The 20666-nt window shown below is 38.1% G+C and overlaps 2 protein-coding genes across 6 annotated transcripts in view; one reads left to right on the forward strand and one right to left on the reverse strand.

Moving 5' to 3' along the window:
* Positions 1 to 3960: 3960 nt before the first annotated feature.
* On the reverse strand, positions 3961 to 12860 carry suds3 (SDS3 homolog, SIN3A corepressor complex component). 3 transcript variants are annotated; one of them, XM_061038374.1, is made up of 13 exons: positions 12640 to 12860; positions 10990 to 11059; positions 10786 to 10841; positions 10135 to 10206; positions 9034 to 9053; positions 8781 to 8937; positions 8398 to 8493; positions 7817 to 7878; positions 7703 to 7724; positions 6999 to 7104; positions 5723 to 5807; positions 4511 to 4545; positions 3961 to 4359 (listed from the first exon to the last, which is right to left on the reverse strand). In XM_061038374.1, the coding sequence occupies exons 1-13, from the start codon at positions 12749 to 12751 to the stop codon at positions 4350 to 4352; spliced, it is 903 nt and encodes a 300-aa protein (XP_060894357.1). In that variant the 5' UTR covers positions 12752 to 12860; the 3' UTR covers positions 3961 to 4349. The 3 variants fall into 3 exon arrangements, with proteins under 3 accessions (XP_060894357.1, XP_060894358.1, XP_060894356.1); XM_061038375.1 differs by lacking the exon at positions 4511 to 4545 and adding an exon at positions 11884 to 11975 and having other exon boundaries at positions 12640 to 12753; XM_061038373.1 differs by lacking the exon at positions 4511 to 4545 and having other exon boundaries at positions 12640 to 12859.
* A 4079-nt stretch (positions 12861 to 16939) lies between these two features.
* taok3a (TAO kinase 3a) overlaps positions 16940 to 20666 on the forward strand; it is a 77286-nt gene continuing 73559 nt past the window's right edge. Inside the window, exon 1 of one of the 3 annotated variants that reach the window (XM_061038376.1) lies at positions 16940 to 17119. The gene's annotated coding sequence lies outside the window, so the exon portion shown is untranslated. Of the gene's footprint in view, positions 17120 to 17258; positions 17395 to 20666 lie in introns of those variants that run through there. The other 2 variants (XM_061038378.1, XM_061038377.1) reach the window with 2 other exon arrangements.

Here is a 20666-nt window from a genome sequence, read left to right on the forward strand (position 1 = left end):
ATCAATATTTAGTTATACAACATAAACATTGGCTAGCTTTTAACAATAGCTTACATTAGCATTCAACTTCCGAGTAAATATACCTGTTAACTAATGTGAGAACTGATAATGTATAAAAGTTATAAACAGTAGCTGTTGTCTGATGGTATCTAATGAGCAATCATATATCTTGAAACATGGCTACAGTAAGCTTAATTTTGCTTGCTCTTAGTTCACTTTAGCTATAAACATAACCATTAGCAAGGACTCAATTTCTACAGTGATATTACAAAAATAAGCCCTTAAGATTCACTACTGGTGAAAGTCTACTCCACATATCACATTTTAAATGTAATAGTTGGTTGCTCACACTCTGGCCTTTGTGATGGGTGTTTTATTTAGATTTCTTCTGCTCTATGTTTTTCTGTATTGGTGTGAAACATTAAAACAGCAGCGAAACACAATAGTCCTGAGCATAAATAACACATACGATGACCTGATTTTGTAATGAGATGACAACATGAATGTTTAAAAAGATTAATATTACCAAATGGTCCAGTGAGGCTGCAAATCAATTTTTTAACCCGGGGTCAAATATCGAGAGTCAAATTTGGAGCTTGTGCCGTAAATGAATTCCTCTCCCTGTGGAAACCTGCTAGAGAGCGATAAACTGGAGCAACAGGCACACATACATGCACACACACATACACATACACAGCAGGGTCTTGCAGGGTAGTCAAGAGGCTACCATGCTCTCTTCAGACCACCAGAGGCAAATCAAAAAAGTGTGGCTGGATCCCTCTCGTTTTCCACCAGATAGTGCCGTGCGAGAGGCAGCTCTCCGCCTGGAGCCATGCATGGAAGTGCTAACATGCAGTGGAGCGAATGCTCAATTTAGGGAGAAGAGGATGAAAGAGGAAGTTCTGTTCTAACCAAGGCTGCTGGGAGATTGCATGGGGGATATATATTGACGCCCTGGGTGACTTTTTATGCATACAAGCAATAACCAACAACCAGGAGTATAACAGCTCTACTGAGACTTAAAAACAAACCAAAACCACCACCAGAGCTGAGAGCCTGATCCTTTCGTTGTGAGCATGGTGAGCATCAGCAGGTGTTTTACACACTCTGATGGACAGACATAAAGCATGATGAGGAATTAAATTATCACTAGAGGGCTATCTACATGCATAAGTGCTCCCAGTGGCTTGCTTGCTTACTCAGAATATTGATTTAAGACACTATCAACAGCCACCTGCAGTGAGAGCTTTAGATCTATAGAACCCAAAGAGCTTCATATTGATCATTGGACAGACAACAATGTGAAGAAAGGAGGGTGAGGGCCGCTGTTTGTTACATATGGGTCACTGACACACAAGCTTATGCAGCACGTTGAAGACAGTGGGAGACTGACCACTGCACTGTCTCTTTGTTGTCATTTTGCATCTATGTGGTCATTTTAAATTTCTTGCTCTGTTTGCTCCTTTGTTTCATGTTTTGCCTCTCTTCATTTTTTTAGTGATTGTTTGCCTCTCCTTTTTGTCCATAAGTGTATTTCTTTGTAATTGTTTTCTCTCTGTTGCTGTTTCTCTCTCCCGCCTTATTTTTAGGCAACATCTTGTCATTTGTTATCGCTTTGTGGAATTATTTTTGTTTTTGGTTTGCATCTCTTTGTGGTTATTTTGCATAAATTAGTGCTTGTTTAGAACCCTAGAATCGTTTTGTCTCTCTATTTGGTATTTTTGTTTCTTGTTTTGCATCTCGTTGTTATTTTTGCCTCTCTTTGTGGCCATGTGTCTTCCCGTTCACTATCTTTGAGTTATTTTTTTGTTGTTTCGTTGCATTCATTTTAAACAAACAATCTCAAGTCACTTTTCATAAATGTTCTGATCAGGGGCCATTAAAGACTTTGTTAGTTATTCATCCATGATGTGATTTATAACCTTGTAAGTCTTGTAACTGGGGTCACCAAGGGGTATCAGTCTCTATACTCTTTGTCCAATCCTGCTTCTCTTACAATTCTGTCTCTAGCTCCTGTATCCAGATCAGTTTAAATTGCCCCCGGTGTGTGGTCAAACACAGTGGTTAGCTATAGGCTGATGCCAAGACAACTCACATCAAGTACCTCAGTGTCTGTTATTCTAGCCTCAACAAAAAGCCAGACAGGGGGTACAATGAAGGCTCAGACTGGCATCACATTCACTATCAGCTCATTTCATGCCTTCGCAGGAGACCAAGCAATCACACCTGATGGCTTCTGCACAACAAGCCTTTTGAGATGAGCCCTGCATTTTGTGCAGCATAGGAAAACAGTAATTGCCCTCCTTGTCAGGCTGTGTCATTAAGTCAGGCGAAGTGAAACGTGCCATCCGGTTAAAGTGATAGGACACATAAGAAGGAAGAGGCAAGAGGCAGTCTGCTCGGCAGGAGGAGACCTGCGCTGAATGCCAAATAATTCAGGTGTTTACAAAGTTGAGGGACAGATGAGAGCACCTGTAGGTGAGGCGTGGAACTTTAAGCTGACTCGGTCAGGTTTATTGAAGAGAAGCAGGCAAAATAATGTGGTGTAGAAAACAGCCTCCTACAGAAATGGTCACTGTGCACAGAGGGGAAAATAAAAAGTAATTCAATGATTTTCTGAAATCTAATAGGCTATATGAATGAGTGATTGATTTAAGATATTATTAGCATGTCAGAGTATCATAATCCACATATTCTTTAAAATGTAGGGCTGATTCTTTAATAACTGTCATCAGTGTGCTGTGTGTCTTTAAAGCAGAGAAACAGAACAAAAAAGTAGAAAAAATAAATAAAATTGGCATCCACAAAAATAAACTCTAGCTAGTGTAGCCTATGCTAGCAGGTTATCCCCAAGCTACAGATAGCATCTTCCTGGCAAACGTCATTGCGCATTTAACAGCCACAAAGCAGCTATTTTCCAGTTATTAAACACAGCTGCATTAGTGTGGATATTGGACCTACATTTATAAGGTCAGAGAAACGACTTTGACTGAAGCTCGCTAGCACTTGCTAGCTTGACTAAAACAGCTGTGTGACGTGAGCAGTAGCCTATTACAACAGAAGCTGGTAGGCTACCTGTTAATTTCCTTTCCTACTTTTATTTTGTCTGAAATATCTAAAAACTCCCTTTCACTTCGACACCGCCCTAAAGTTCTGTTTTACACAGTGTAATATTCCAATATGGATTAGAAATGGGTGATTCCAATACATTAAGTCAATAGTTCTGTTCTTTTCTTAAACACTTTCTTCAGGTCCAAATTAAATGTTGCCAATAGCTTACTGCCAATATAATTTTCAAGTGTACTTTCTGTTTAGTGCTAAAAACTACATTCTTGCTTTCTAGCAAACTAAATAAAGGTGAACCATACTACTGTTAGCATGATATAACAAAGCATAACAGATGATTTCAAGAGTGTCAAGTTCATTCTAGATTTAATATTGCTTTTATGACTAGTTTAATCCAAATGAATTACTTAATTATTAAATAAATACATTTAATCAAATTATTAAAACAAATTAAATTTTTAATAAAATGGAACACAGTACAAATCAACTGTCAACTTCATGCTCCACATACAGCTGAACTCCTGCAGATCATTCACATATGGAGAAGAGCACATAAAATAAGAACAAAATAACATCAAATCCTCAAAATACATTTTTTTTAAAGAAATTCATACATAGGACTTTTGAACAAATTATTAGGACAAACCATCAGCACAGAAAGCAGCCTCTAGTCCGCGATGACAGTGCAAGAGACTTTTTGGAACGGTTTCTTCTTCAGTGAAGGGATTCATGATGTGCAGCCACGCCTGCTGCTCATTCTCATCGTTTTCTTAGTGCCTTTGAAATCAGTGAGACAGTCTTGAAAATGTTCGGGAAAAATAACTTAACCATGAATGTAAATAAGACGGCATGATGTAGAAAATAGATGTGTTGACAACTGCAAGAGACAAAAAATAAGGAATCAAAGCAGGCTTCTTTAATACCAGTAACTGCCTTCACAAACATGCCACATAGTGACAGATAATGCTGGAAAACAGTAGTAATTGGTTTATGTGGGAAAACTGATTCAATCTGATGGGACTGTGTATGCTTGTGTTGTGGGGGATGATTTGTGGGATAGATGTTAAAGAATAAGAGGCCACGTGTTAAACTCAACAGAGAAGCACCAAATAGGGGAACAGGGGATAAACAACAGGGTGGATGGATAGACAAATGAACAGATGGTAATTGGGCGGGAAGGGGTGGGGTAATGTTTCACGCAGCCGACCGTCGACGGATGACAAACGCTCCCCTTTGCAGCTGTCCCAGGTAGATCCTCATCTTTGTACTGTCGCTCGTCTTCCTCACCCAAATCTTGAGAACAAACAGATACAGTCACTTGATATAGACATTAGTACAGAGGAGATACAGTTCAATTTTCCCTCCTGATGCTGATTACTTTGAGATACCATAATGAATGTTAACAGAGATGTGTAATGCATCGGATAAAAGAGGAGGATATCACCTCTTCATCTCGGATAATCCAGAATTCCGGATTATCTAGAAGAATCACATCACTGATACATATTATTAATATTCTTCTTCTTTAGCAGCTTAACTAATGGATTTGGTATGCTAGCATTGTTGTACTGCCTGGCTCAGGTTAAAGCTGTCGTAGTACATGAACTTATGAACATAAAAATACAGATCAAGTACAACATAACACTTTTCTTTAATATATTGAGAAAAGTCACAAATAATCAACAAATAAATTTAATTTTGGTTTAAACAAGATTAAATGACAAATCCCTCTTTACCTTTCTCTCATTGGTGATCAGGCAATGAGGCAATTTAACCAGCAGGGGGCATTATTCACCCTTACTATATGGCTAAAAAACTGCAGCTTTGCATTTTTCACACAATGTAGTAAAACAGGTGGGATCTTTTTGTGAAAAATGCACCACACAGGCAGGTTGCCATTTCATGTGATAAATTGCCTTAAATCCATTGTTTTTCTACCTTTATAAACAGTAGTTTTGTCTTAAAGCTGTAATAAATTCATGGTGGCAGCACAGTGAAACTTGTTCTTGATGGGGACAAGACTGAAATCCCAGCAGAACAAGCTGGGGTTTTTTTTTTCAAGGCTAGTAAATCATGTAATCTTTAATCTGTGCATAGAATAATTCCAAGTGATACCATGCTTTTTAGGCAATTCAAAGGCTCTCAAGTTATTGTGACTGCATGGAAATGTAATAAAACTAATAATGACTAAGTAACAGAGAGAAGCAATTACCTAATACACTGCGTATGTTTGTCTATGAATGTTTGAGCAAATGTTACTCGGACGGAAGTAAATTGTTCATTTGTTGGAAACCATTTTCAGCTGTTGCTCAATACACATTTGGTGCTCTGGGGAGATTTTACAGCAGCATGGTGGTGTACGTGTTATCAAGTCAAAATAAACTCCAATGATTGTTCTCAGAAATGGAAGGATGTGTTCAAGTGCAGTTATGATGACTGCAATGATGGGTTTTTAATGTCTTTTTGGACTAAAATGTAGCTGCACAGCCCAGAGGAATAAAATAAAACATATTGAACTTAGTCTGCACAGACAATAATTGTTAGGTCTTTTCTGAGGATTTTTACAACCGAAAAGGAAAGTGCAGAATTTCACCAGCCAAATCTCTCAAGCAGGTTTCTATATGCAACAGGAGCTGAAATGTGAATTAAGGCTCACCTCATTGGTCCCGACTGAGCTGATGACACAGCTAATCTTTGTGTTGTCCTTAGACTCCAGGTAGATAGCCTGGCTCTTATGGTACCTGTCAGCAACAAAAACAGCATTAATTCAGCATTCAAGGTGAGCACTGAGGGACAAGCACAAGTGCAGACGGGAGAGGCGTTCATTATCTATAATTTCGCCCAGCTGAACAAATCACATTCCTCCTGAGATGGCACTAAATGGATAATTGGAGGGGAAAGTCAAAACAAAAAGTCTGTAATATTGTTCATGGCTGTAAACTGTCAGAGGACAAAGCCGACCCAGGGGAAGAGACTGACAAAAAAAAGAAGAAGAAAAAAAAAAGGCTTTTAATCATTGAGGGTGCACTGAAGTATAATGATGCACAAGTCTCCCTGCAGCGCTTTGTGAAGGCTTTCTGGTGCAGCTGGTGTCTTTACGGAAGAATAAATGAAAATTAGCCTTAATGGAAAAGTGCTCATACCTGACAGTTTGCTTCAACTTTCTTTGAACCTTACAGCAGCTACTCAAAATCTCTGCTTTACAGTTCGGCTCTCACACAGAAGGACATCAGAGCCATGTCTGATCATCAATTTTTTTTATTTATTTTTTTTATTCCCTTTCTCTAGGCGTCACAACAGGCTGAAGCACCGGCTTCTAATGCATCCACCTTCTCTGATTTTTTTTTTTTTTTTAAATGGTGGCTACAAGCACAAGTTTGGTGGCTGCTAAGAAACATCACTTACAGTAGCGCAGACAGAAAAAGATTGCCTCCATCAAGGAGGTTTGAAATTGTCTATTGAAGACCAACCAAACTACTACTATCATAGCTTTGGCAATGTGGCCATCTAGTGGTGGGAGAAGAAAGCAAGGAAATCCTAAAGAGGACTGTTTTTAATCCCCTTCCTTTCCATGTTTTTTCAAATCTAGCAAAGGTAGACAGTCACGCCACCTTGAACATGACTGAGCTGTCAGAGTTTATTGTTTAATTTCCAGTTTGTGAGGAACAAAGATGAGGGCACTTGATTGAGGCAGAATGGTATTAAAGTTTTATACAATATATTTTTATGTTGATTTAATTCAACATAATTTATTTCAGATTATTAGATGTGCACAACTGGAGGTGGAGCTATTTCTTTAATGTGTGTTAAATATGTTTTTTTAATGCATCCTTGTCTTGTCATCTTGTTTTATCCTGATGTCTGGGAGTATTTTCCTGATGTTGGATGTGTAGACCATAGATTGACATGGCTCACATAAAAAGAAAACTCACCATCTTTTGTCGTAGTAAAGTTTCCCCTCCTCGATACGGGCCTCATAACGCTGTGAAGGGCTCTCCATGGGAGCGGAGGGGACATGCTCCGGGGACGAGGGAGACACTGAAGAGGAGAAAAACACCTGATGAGTGTCACTGTGAAAATGTACACATAATGTTTTGTTTTTAATAAAATACAGAAATATACACCTATAATGTTATCAATTACACATACAGAGAAATAAGCTTATTCACTGCCTTGTTGAGGGAAAGGGGAACGTGATACTACTGTCCTTAACTCTCTATTTAACATGAAGATACAAGCAGCAGCCACTTAGATTTGCAATAAGGGCAGGAAACAGGTAATAAAATGCTATGGACGAATGCAGCATTGTACAGCATCGCTTCTGGGCCAGTACTCCAGCTGGTTTCTCAATAAAGGGGCCATTCTGAGCGGCATCTGATGACCAGCACTTACTATTGACAATTACCTCCTAAAACTCCACTTAAAAAACAAACTCTCCCTTTGTTTATTTTTATTTTTTTAAACATTTATTGTCTTATTATTTTTTTTTAGTGCAAACTAAAAACAAAATACTAAAAGCTAAGTTCACCAGCTGCTAATTGAAGTTTTACATTGAGTGCACAGAAAAGAGGACAATGCTGAATTTCTCATCTAACGCAGCAAATCAAAGCAAAACAGAAGGTGAGCCTCATCATACCTGGCCGTTTGGGTGACTTTAGCTGTAAAAGGTGTGAAAATAGGACATAGTTAGACAAATGCAGATTCAGCAGGAACACACATAATATTAAGAAATTAAAAATAAACGTATCACCTTATTAAGTGTTCTTAGATCTTCCATTATTTGGTCATCTGTTAACAAATAATTTAACTGAGGTTTGAAGAGTTAAGGAAGGTTTTTTTTTTCCCCAGCCAACAAGATTTCATGGATGAACTTCCACAAAAGTAGATGCTAGCCGATCTGACAACTGAAAAACCACCTCAGGAGTTTCATATGATACAACATATGCAACATATCCAGTTACCACTGTAACTTTTGCTGCTTTGCTAAAGTGCTCATGATGGATAGGCCGGATCTTTGTAACATAACAATGAGTAAGGTCTTTTACCTGCTCTTTGTAACATAACAATGACTAAGGTCTTTTACCTGCTTTTTGTAACATAACAATGACTAAGGTCTTTTACCTGCTCTTTTGTAATGTTAACAGACAAAGAGTAAGGTATTTTACCTGCTTTTTGTAAAGTGTCTCGAGATAACACTTATGAGTTGACGCTATACAAATAAAAATTGATTGATTGATTGATATGATACAGAACAATTTACCCTTTGTTAACTCATCTAAGGTGACAATAAAGTCTCGCCCATCAGAAACAGACAGTGTATGTGAAGGATATCTGGTGCAGGTTTTCTCCGTTTGTCTGGTATTGGGACCGGATCATTAGGCCGTCTCCTCAGCTTCCGAGTCATAATAGGTTTTACCTCCATCGAGTCTGCGAATGAAATAAATAATGTCAAACTGAGCTCCAACAGTAACATACAAGTTTTCTCAGAAAGCATTGCCATTGTGCTTTATTATAAAACATACATTTAAAAACAGAGAGAGGATTGAATAAAATCCAGTGTCTGTAAGAATTCCTGCTTTAATCAGAAAGCTTAATATGAAAATGTGTGGAGAGAGAACTCTCACATCCACCCACATACTACTTCTTTTTTTACAGCTTATTTCTTTCTCTTCTGCTTAGTCCCTGATAAAATAATTCCATTCTGGCTCCCTTACCGCCTGTCAGCTCCATTGTTAATTTTTCGTTCTCGATCATCTTCTTCTTCTCCTCCAGCTCTGCAATTAGATTTTCCTTCAGTTCAACCTTTTTATCGTCAAACTCCTTCACCGCCGCCTTCTTCTCCTTGATGTAGTTTCTCTCCACCTGGTCTGTCTGCAGGAAGATGAGAAGGAAATTGAAAAACTATTTTTTTTTTTCCTTGTATAAAAAAAAAAGAAAGAAAGCGAGAGCAAGATGCAATGTACTCACCTCAAGCTGTAGAAACAGGTCTGTAAAGGGAGAGCAAACATATCAGTTCAAATTAATACTAATAGTTTAAGCAGATGTTTATGAACTTTAAATGAGAGAGACAATTATGCCCTGAGTAATAAAGAATGTGTTTCTTACTGTTTCTACCCTTTCAACATGTTTGTGTTCACATATCTTGCTTGCAGTGCAATTTATAACAATGATAAGCAAAAGCACCACAATAAGGCTTAACTTTAGAAAACACAGCCAGGAAAAGGGAAAAAGCTGATCCCACGCAAGCCACTGAGACAATACAAAGTTAAATAAACAAAATAATTAAAAAGTCAAATGGAGGAAGTGACCCATATTGAGAGAGAGAGACAAAAAGAGAGACTCATTCCTCCTCATAATAAATTAGATTTCAGTTTCTGTAAGGCAACTCAAATATAATGTCTCTAAATAATCCAAATATTCAAACCTTATCTTGCTCTATCCTTTATGTTTCAGCTGTCTCCCCCCTTTGAATGTATTGCAGTCCAAAAACTAATTATGCAGCCATAACAACAAAACCTGCTCAATCCAGGGTCTCAGATTGTTTTGAAGGCAGCCAGGTGAGACAGAACCTTGCAACTGCTCAAACAGCCAACCAAAATGTCCAACATGCTAAAATTCCTTACATCATTGCAGACACGTTTTGTTGTCATAGCAACCGCCTACAAATGACAAATCTTTGGCAATAACGGAAAGTGTGTTATATGTAATATTAACTGCACAGCATTATTCACACACCCAAAATAACACTGAGAGGTGCATATACGATCATTCCTCCACTCTTAAGTTGCTGTAAGTTAATGTTGTACCCAATAGCTAGCACGTCTACATTGTAATAACTGAATGGTTAAGTAATGGCTCTATATACTTTTTAGGGATAAACACACATTTGAGCAACTTTCCAGTTCTACGTTTGCCACCTATTTGCCAATGTTTTCCTATGGACAAACAATCTACAAAAAGTTAGGAAGCAGTCCAAAATCCAAATATTTTACACCCAACATGGCGGCTGTGGATGCATTTAAGGCAAAGCACAGAGGTGTGTTTTATGTCAAATATGCCTCAGCTTGCCTGCATTTCGAAGTCTCTCTTTGTACTGCTGGTCCAGCTTCTTCATCCTCTTCTGATACTCCTGCAGCGTACCTGTGAGGTGAAAGAGTCGTAAACAAAAGGATTAGATCTTTGAAATCACAACATTTTATGCTATTGTTTAATAATGACTAAGATGTATGTGTAGGGAGAGGACAACTTGATTCTTAACTATTACAAGCTGTTTACATAAAACATGTCATCAATGTTTCTAGGCAGCACATCAGACTGCTACTTTCATTACTCACCTACAGTATTGACTAGATTAGACTGCGACCACATTTGGATTAACAAAAGAGCACATGTTGTCAGTCAACATCAGTCTGAGCAATTAGGAGGTCGTGTGCTAATGTGGGCGCAGTCAAAATGATGAAATGAAAGCTGTTCAACGTGGGTTATGTTTGTAGTTATGATCATCAGCTGGTTTTAAGGCAGATAGTGGCTGCCTCTGAAACAACCTTTTACTTTCTGATGATGTAATCCACCAACCACCACCACCATGAAGAACAATAAGCACATGCCTGAGTCCTTTAAAAGTCTCCAATAAAAATGATTTCCCAACGCTTATACAGGTCCCATTCCACATGAAGCAGTTATTCAAATATCAGTGATAAAGAAAAAAAAAGTGAATACCTTCTTGTAATTGCTGCAACTGTCTTTTCAGAGAGGCCAGTTTGTCTTGGTACATCCTGCGATGAAATGATAAACCAGAGCTTAAAATATCACACTGGCTTTCACTGTGTGCGGGGCATAAGGGCAATCCTTCAAAGGTTTCACCTTCAACATGATTTTTTATTAAGGGCAAAACAGCTGATCCATGGTCGGCACAACACTTACTGCTCTTTGATTTCAACATAGTCATCCTCGTCATGCTTGGCAAGGTCTGTTTCACTGGCATCTTCTGTGTCTGGAAAATGGGACATGACATGACAGGAGCAGAATCGACTCACAATTCCAAAAACCGACATCTTAACTTGAAACAGATAGTGATTCTCTGTTGTGAAAATATTAAACGTGACAATTTCGGCATTTTGAACCCGGAGATAAAATGTTAGTATTTGTGTTTATTCCCAACACGATCTTGACAAGACAGCAGATGAAAGGACGTGCGTGGCACTGGTAAGGTAATGGTGAACACCCAGCTTTGGAATGCCCTCTGGTTAGATTGAGGGAAAAACCAAAAGGAGCAACCCAAAGTTTGGCCATGAAAACTCAAAACACTCGTCTCGACATCAGGGGGGGGGGGGGGGGAGAAAAAAAAAGTTCAGCAAGGCAAAGTTAATAAGTTTTGGGCGAAATTCAAGGGCACATCAATCGACATGAATGTTGCAGTTTTCTTTGAAGTGTCAAGCATTTTGCCGCATGGTGGGGATTAAAACCAAGTCTCCGGCTAACTTGCTGTCAGACCATCTCTCCCTGCAGACAGATTACATGTGACTTGGGGAAGCTAAGTTTCCTCGCATGGGCTAAAACCTGTGTAAACGCAGCGTTACCTTCACCTCCGGACATATGAGAAGGGGGTAAAAAAAAAAGGCCCAGTCGTAAAGCTGAATCAGCAGCTTTCAATTTCGGTTAGCATTTAATGGCTAGCACAAGTTAGCTCAGCCTCCTGTTTAAAAAAAAAAGAGTCTCTTAAGCCCGTGTAGCCCAAAGTAACACACGGGAGCTTAAAAAAAAAAAAACAACAACAATTTCTCCGCTTAGAAGTCAATTACAAAAAACCCAGCTAACCTTGAAGTGCTGTCATCGCCCCAAATTCTCCTCTTCTTCTTCTTCTTCTTCTCCTCCTCTCTCTGTTCTTTACTGCAGCCCGTCCTGTCTCACTGTACAGTGTGAAGAAGAGGAGGGCAGTGCAGTGGACACAGCACGCAAAAGGTTTCTCCTGCCTGCCTGCCCGACCTGTCACGGAGCTAACGCTGCGTGGCTAACTTTTAGCTGAGCTGGCTAACGTGGTAACCTCATTTTTTTTTTTTTTTTGTAGAATCAAATATAAAAACAACACCTACGTTTATATCCAACGTAACGCTGCAGCGACATTTGATTTTTTTTTTTTTTTTTTTTAAAGTTGTATTGCAGACTTAGCGATTAAAGTGTTGTTGTTTAAGCCTGTTGTTGGACCACGCGTAAAACACGAGCTAGTTAGCAGGTAACACACGTGATACTGACTTTAGTTATGAGTTTAGTTATGAACACACCTGAGTGTTTTAACCTGTGTTTAACACGATTAATCACCTGATCCTGAAATGTTTCCTCGACAAGGCTACATCACAGCTAGCAGGCTAGTTACGTGTGGGTTAAGAGTTTGCACTGTTTGATCGTGTTTATCGTAGAGATTTAAGTATTACGCTGAATTACGTCTCCATTTCACATCAAACGCATTGTAGAAGTGGCTATTTACACGTAGTTATCGCGCGTTTTTTTGTTTTCTTTTTGGCGTTTCTTCTCCCAACATTAAAAGACCGCGACGGAGAGGGTTCATCGTTTTACCTTCCTCCGAGTCTCGTCCCCTGAAACTCCGATCGTCGTCGTCGTCCACGCTGTCGAGTTCTTCTTCGTCGTTGTAGTAATCCACCATAGGCGACAGTAAAGTCGAAGCCATTAGTTCGCAAAAGAAAATGTAAACAAACACAAAATAAACAATCGATTTGTGTTTTCGCAGCTTGCTTGGAACAGCGCCTACAACTGGCAAGGACCTCCAAGCCAGTCAAGCTGTCCGAAGTTGTGCCTGTATAGATTTTCTGCAACATTATCGAGTGTTATCAAAACAAACCAAATGTATCTGATGTTTTTAATACAACTTAAAATGATATACTTAAGAGAGATGATATACACAGAAATAAGTGTATTTGCTAGATACATTAAAAATAAGTTAGATTAACATTTAAACAGGCATATTATCCGGACTTTAAGGGCTGTTAGTGCTCTTTGTTTTGGCTCCTAGTTAGTTCTCTTCCCAGACCTGTTAGGAATCAATAGATGGCCATTAGTTGGGGCATTCTAGCGAATTAGTTCAAAGTGCAGTCCCATTACAAAAAAGGTTTAACAAAACAATTAAGTATTCAGACATGGATATTTACTGAGATTATATTATGATCTGTTTAAACCCAGAGCATTAAATGAGATAGTGATAAGCTAAAAAAAAAAAATCATAATTTATAGGGTACTTTCTAAGTAGCTGTCCCCAATCCTGACCCCTAAATTTCAATTTATGTAAATACCACTAATCTAAACATTTTTTAGATTTGTTTCAATTGTGTAATTTAAAAGATCTTTATGATTAAGTTCAAACAAAGGTTGAAAGACTTAGATTTATTGTGGGTTTAATTTTTAAATTAAAAAACTATGCTAAAAAGAAAATCAAGTCCCTTGTTTTCATGTCACTACCGAAACACAAGAGTTTTAGTCGCTTGGCTGAGCCTAGATTTAAGCTACACCCCTGAATTTTTTGACCAGAAAGTGACATTATATCCCTGTCCCCCATGGCTGCATGATAAGCAGCTATGTGCTCCAAAGTCTGAAAATCAGTGTGTAAATTTAAAAATTGTCACTACCGAACACACATTCTCTTCAATTATGTAAACTTTTTGGGGTTTTATGCAAATTATTGTGTTTCTATTGGTGTACACCTCTTCAAAGATGTGCTTGCTAGCATTCTTTAATTATGCTCAAAATTAGGTAGAATTGTCACTGTCAAGTTCGGTAGTGACATTATCATTTCGGTAGTGACAAAATGGACTGGTGAGTAGTGAAATCTCATCATAACTAAAATGTTATAATACTGATTGGTTAACTGTATGTTCCATCTCATAAATCATTAACTCTGAAATCAATCTGATCAGCGTTTTACATTTTAGAAAGAAAGATTGCACATAGATTTTGAAGAATTTTAAAATTAGAAATTTGTTTAAAAATAAAATCATTTTTATTGATTTTATTGTGAAAACCTTCAATAAAAATTTGTAAAAATAATCTTTACATAAGGGAAGTAAACATAATACTAACAGGTTAACTTAATATTGTTTTTATCATAGTTTAATACTTTGTTTCGGTAGTGACAAATTTGGGGAGAAGAAATACATTCCAAAACAGTCTAAAAATACAATATCAAATTTGACAATTATTTTACTAGATATGTGTACGTCAGATATGGTACAATATATATAGGGAAAACATTTTGGGAATAAAACTTAAAAAAATTCTAAATATTTCCAACCTGACTTTGAACCAATTCAGTAGAATGGCCCAGTTATGTTCTGTATTTTTGCAAGCTGACACCCTTGAAGATGTTTTTCAGTTTTTAAGTGTACACATGTGTAGACACATATAAAAATGTGTTTGCTTTCCCACATTTTTATAATATTTTTTAGTCATCTCATGGTTACTATCTTCTGATATTCACAGTCTTTGTTATCTCCCAATATTGGTGTATAAAGATAGCTTCAAAATCTTCACTAAAATGCCGGAACATGATTGGCCCACGATATATTTATATATTGATTTATTTTTTAATCATATTCTCGTTTATATACCCATAAACCACTGTTTAGTATCTTCTCAAAAACATTTTGGAAAATGTTGATTATGTGTCATATTTCCATATAATATCAACAAATGAGATCATTATGAAATTCCAACGTGTGTCTTTATTAAATCAAAAGACATTTTTCAGAAATTGTGCTCTTGTAGGCCTAGGTAAAATGGCTCATACATTATTGTTCCTTATGTCATATTCGTAAGTCAGTTGCCTTAGAGTATACTTCACAGGGGTATTTTCTGTTTGAAGATTTTACAGCCATGATTTATAACATCGCATTAGCAAAGTCATTATATTTCAATAAAATGACACCCCTGCTTGGATTCAATACCAGTGATGTTCCCTTTAATGTTGTAGAAAATAAGTTAAATGCAAGTTTAGGTGTGCCACAGTGTCACACATTACAACAATCCACTTTATGTGTATATATATACTTTCACTTCATTGTAACTGTTCTTATGACATGTGCTGCTGACCTCTTGGCCAGGTCACCCTTGTGAAAGAGATCCTGATCTCAATGGGTTCTTTATCTGGTTAAAGCTGTATAAATGAGTGTAATTTTAGAAAGTGAATCCTAAATCTCTAAATACCATAAACAGAAAGAAGTAAGAGCAGCAAATCATTGAATTTCTGGAGAAAAGGTTAATGTTAGAGATTAATATCAAAGTCATGCATTCTTAGAATTGTGTGGGTTTTTATAATAATAGCTTGTTCTGGGAATAAGCTTGATAATTTTCGTTTTGTTAGTTTTCATTCTGTTATTGATCCTGTAACTTTCCCTTTCATATCATCATCAGAGTCAAACACAATTTAGTTGATCCTTTTATCCAACCCTCTAAATATATGTTCAGAACTGGACTGGAAATTAAAGTCAGGGAATTGTTTCAATTAATGGCCAGGACAGCAATCACCCGAGTATATTCTTAAAACATTGTTTTACTTTCATTACAACGTAAGATATAAAAATGACAGCACCATTTGGACTGGTGTGACTGCAAGCAAATAATCTCTGCAGCAATATTTTTTTGTTGTTTAAAATGGACAAAGTTGTAAATATGTAGGCTCGTAGTGTGAATTTTACAACCTGCATAGGTTTTTGAATTTCACCAATCCAGTTTAAAAATCTGAGAGGAAAGCCTTTGTTTTTATCAGCGTCATTTTTGAATGATGGCATTTTGATTAGTGGAAACATTAGAGTCATTCTCCAAAATAGTGTGTAGGCCTAAGTGGTTGACTTTGACTGAATGTATAAAGTTGCCTATTAGATTGAAATAAGGCCTATTTCTACTTAAAAAACTAAAAAATAATATATATATGTATATGTATATATATGTACAGCAAGTCACAAATAAAACGTTTTTCCAACCTATAAGGCTCCTCAGTTATTTTATCTTAATATATTTTATCTTGTGAAAAAAATCCATGAAAGCACAAATATCCTATTAATAAGTATGTTTATTGTATTCCTACATGAACAAAGCAATGTGACTGAAACATACGTATATACATAAGCACCTGATGCATTGCATTTTAGTGTTCATAGCCTTATGATACTTTACAAACACTGTCCACATAAGGGTTTTTGAAAAAGGAAAAAAAGAAGAAAGACAAAACTGAAAGGGAAAATACAAAACAAACAGTGTCCTTTAATGAAATACAGTTGTCTTGTAAATGAATATTTGTAAACTTTAATTCCAGGTTGCCTCAATCCTCGTGGTTTTTTTAAGAAATGTAACCTTATTAAACTCCTGATCATAATCCAAGTTGTAGCATAGACGTGTGTGTAGTTTGAATTTCCCTCGGGATCAATAAAGTATCTATCTATCTATCTATCTGTCTATCTATCTATCTATCTATCTATCTGGACTGCTTTGAAAATATTGTAGTTCATAAATCCAACGGCAGATGGCATCATTGTACAGAGTACGTTAGGGAGACATACTGGCTTGCTACTACTGAAGTTGCAACAGAATCGGGATGACTCAGTCCATGCATGTTTAATGATTTGCCAAGGAAATAAGGTGTGGGATACTTGGTCGTTTACTTTTACACCTTCACTCTTTATTTAAAGCAGCATTGCGAAAGGCATATTTAATGCTGTTTTCACATTTGCATTAGGCTGTATGTGGAGACTTCAATTAAGCAGACGATACTGTGCCAAACAATCAGTATGTTTTATATTTAAAAGAAAATACCTATTTTGTAAAAAAAAACTTTCTTCAGCAGACACTTCCTTACGCACGAGGCAACTTTATTTCCGGCTGTCTGTCAAAGTAGCTGTCAAACACGAGCGCGAGGGGTTGTGCTCCCGCTGCTCCGTCATTCAGGAAGTCCAGACCAACTGACAGCAAAGTCACATCGACATCTCAAGACTCGGACTAAAACAATTCTGAAGTGTTTTTCAACCACAACGACTTTTGCAAAAGGTGAGTAGTTTTTTTGTTTCTCCCACCGTCTGTTGTCGTGTTGCTGTCACTGTTTGTTTCCGGCTCGCTCCGTAGCCTCGCTTCACTCTTAACTAAAATGACACTTCCTCTTGTCTCAAAGCTAGCTACGGTAGCTAATGTCAAAGCAGCAAAAAAAAAAAAAAAAGTGGGTATTGACGAGAAGTGACGCTTAATGAATACACCTGAAGTTGTAAATAACCACCATTGTCTGGTTTCGACGCAGTTCGCCGTGTTGTTTGAACGCCAGTCCACTCATCGGCGGTGAGTACCGAAACAAGCAGTATCAGTCCGCGGTGGTTAAGTGCGTAGTTTTGCTTTTATAAAAGGTCGTTAAAGCGAAGCGTGTTTTTTGATTGATGTGTTTCTGCACCTGCTACAAATCCACGCTGATATTTGGATGCGTACGTTGTAAACTGACGGTACTGTTGCTGTTTGGTTTGTTCCTCAGGGGGTGAGTATGGAGAGCGAAGGAGATGACAGGTTGTAATGAAGTGTACAGCTGAGGGGGGGGGGGGGGGGGGGTTAAAACCGACGAAGCGGCTGCACGCTATGTAAACTTGGCCTAGGTGTTATTTTAGCGTTGTCATGCAATGTGGGCCACACGTCTGTCTGAGCGTGTCACAACCACTGTGACTGTGGTACCGTCCATTGCATCCTACATTGTTGTGAGTGAGATTTTACTATCACCGTACAGTCACAATGGCTCCGAATGAGATGCTGTAGCGTCCACTACACAGGAGCCGAACCACATTTTACATTACATTAAAACCTACTCGCCTACATCTCTTTTGCAGATGCGCACCTGTCACTAATATTGTAATTCCTGGCACTTTGTGAAACGATTGTAATGTTTGCGTGCGTGCTGTTAATGCACAGATGGAGACGGCACGTCATTTCCATTTGTTCTTTCTGGTTCCGATGCTGCAAGAGAGCATCACCTGCATGTGAAACAGTGCTTGATTAAATATCCACCGTTATAAAAGTAAATGTAGGCTAACGTGACGCGCTCGAAATGGCAGATGCACATTGCAAGCTGAGCACTAAAGCCCAAGCTGACCCAACATGATGTCATCTCTTGTGAGTAGAGCGCATGAGTGAGGGGAAGCAGATCTGTCTCTCACGACTAGACTGGTTTATTTGTCAATGATATAATTTTAAGAGGGATAACATTCCTTATTATGACATGATTCTGCACCTGCATGCCATTTCAGTCGACTTGTAGTTCGTTATGGTTCTATCTTGTTTAGGTGCAAAGAAGGGAGGTTGAATGGAAGAAATTTCATTTTAAACACACATTAGCATCATAGAAGAGTTTACTTGTCTTAATATTTTGCTAAGGAAGAAGTGCCAAACTGATGTCAGTTGAAAATAACATTTTTATTTTAAGCTGTTGTTGTATTTAATCTTTTTTTTCCATTTTGTTGACATTGTGCCTTTATTTCAGTGTGTTTTTAGTGTCTCACTGGCTGACACATCCTCATCCTCTACTAGGATATAATGTAACCTATTTACCATGGATCCAGGAACAGGAAGTGATTCATTAAAACACTTAACTGAAAGGTAGTGTTTGTAATCTTATCTAGCGTACACTATTTGTTATATCAAAACGGTCTTTAAACCTCGCCAGCAATCAATGAATCATGTACTCTGAAAAAGGACAGAAAAGGAGCCATCATCTCAAGCTGCTGTAGTACTTTAAAATCTCCAACCTATCACTGCCATGCGGTCTGGATGGAAAGTACCAATCAAATGCCTCCCTGACTCCTTGTGCATATCTCTTCCCTTGCCATGCACAAGCTCGCTCTCAAGGCGCTTACACCGCTGCCAGAGGTAGTCAACATCTACCAGAGTAAGGCAGAGAAAGCTCAGCTCAAATTGCCACAGTTAATGGTAACTGCTCGACCTTCTAAACAGTGCAGGAAAATAAACACAGAAGCAGAGAAGGCTGCAACAAGTAAGAGTTTGTGTAAGGAAAGAGGACAAACCAGACCAAACATTAATAGAGCTTTTCTGCAATGGTGACAACTGAGGGACTTGAAAGTTCTGAAAAGTGACACCAAGCTGTCTTTCTGTTGCTGTGTCTTTTTTGTACATTGAGTATTTTTTTGTATACAGCTGAATGAAACATGAGGTGTCATAGTTGAATAAAGTTGAAAGTGATGTGCTAAAGGTTCTCTCTCCGCTCTATAGAGCAGTTGTGATCTAGCTGGTGCAGGGGCCCTGAGGGGAGGGGGTAGGTTTAGATTGCACCCTGAGGAGATGTTACTTTCAAATCTTTCTAGCTTTCCAGAGTCACCAAGCCTGCCTTTAAAGTACACATTTAAAATCATTTTAAACTTAAAAGTCAAAGAGCAAGAAAGTCAAAGAGACTCCTTATCAAGCCATAGCTCATTTAGTGTTTTGGAGGAACTTTCTGGATGAATTTAAGTTTCTAGCTTGTGGATGATGCAGTTCTCTGTATGTGGTGACAGCAAGCACAGGCAGATGCTATTATGCTTTTTAGAGCTTTTCAGAGATTATTTTGACATTAGCCAGGGGTCTTCTCATGAATTTGGTGTTGTGTGTGAATGGTGATGGATGCACTGGGAAAGGACACTTCAGCTGCTGTTGACAATTGGCTAATATGGCTGTCAGACACATGGGGTGGAGTCTTCTTGTTGTGAGCCAGACATGCTAACGCTAAGGCCATGTTCACACTAAAGGCAGACCGCAGGACTGGGTTAGATGGTGCCGAGGTCAGGTCGTCAAAGACCATATATATATACCATAATGTAGAGGGTGCAAACATGCTATGGAAAAGTGTGTTTATCAGATGTTTTGATATGGACTTTTAGTACATTATGTTTCTTTAACAATTTAAATGATCCCAACCTTTTAAGAACATGGGATTTACCCACTGGCTTTCCATGATACTTTTCAGTAAGTTTTGTGTTCATCAGCCAAGCATTATCCTAACATGTAATTGGTATAATGCAGGGTATCAGTGATACGGAACACAGTTGATCCGTGATAGGTTTAGCGACCCCCACCGTTTCAGTTGCATGTGATCCACAGATCGATAGAAATTTAATCAACACGTAAAAATAAACCTACTGCCCATAAATCCCTGTGTGGAGTCTTTGTGAGACTTAAATGAAGAAATTACTCGTAAAGTGTGCGTAATATTGTTAGTGTTATGAATACTTTGTTTCATCTCACTATGTCTGTATTTATCATGTGGGTATCAGCTGGTGGCTGCAGATGGTATGTATCAGAAACTTTATATTAGTAACATAAATGTTGCAGTCTGTTGCCGTAAGCTTAGCCAAACAGAATCTCTAAAAGAGCATTGTGTTGGGTCCAAAGACTACAGACCCTAAATGCACGCTCCCGGTTCCTGCAGTCAACTGTACAATGTGTCCTTGGGCACTTAACACCAAGTTGCTGCTTCATCAGCGGCATATGAATGTGTATGAATGGGATTAGTTACTTCTGATGGTCACTTTACAAGGCAACCTCTGCCATCAGTGTGTGAATAGGTGTGGATGGGTAGG

The sequence above is a fragment of the Labrus mixtus genome, chromosome 5, assembly GCF_963584025.1.
Source record: "Labrus mixtus chromosome 5, fLabMix1.1, whole genome shotgun sequence".
NCBI lineage: Eukaryota > Metazoa > Chordata > Actinopteri > Labriformes > Labridae > Labrus > Labrus mixtus.

Bases quoted from the DNA above. Each gene is read 5' to 3' on its own strand.
- suds3 (XM_061038373.1), bottom strand. From the start codon at position 12,751: ATGGCTTCGACTTTACTGTCGCCTATGGTGGATTACTACAACGACGAA. The intron at 7,879-8,397 runs ATATCCTTCACA...AACTCTTCAAAC, and splicing joins ACGGAGAAAACCTGCACCAG to CTCAGTTAAATTATTTGTTA. The intron at 7,105-7,702 runs GTATGATGAGGC...TCTCCTCTTCAG, and splicing joins AAAGTCACCCAAACGGCCAG to TGTCTCCCTCGTCCCCGGAG.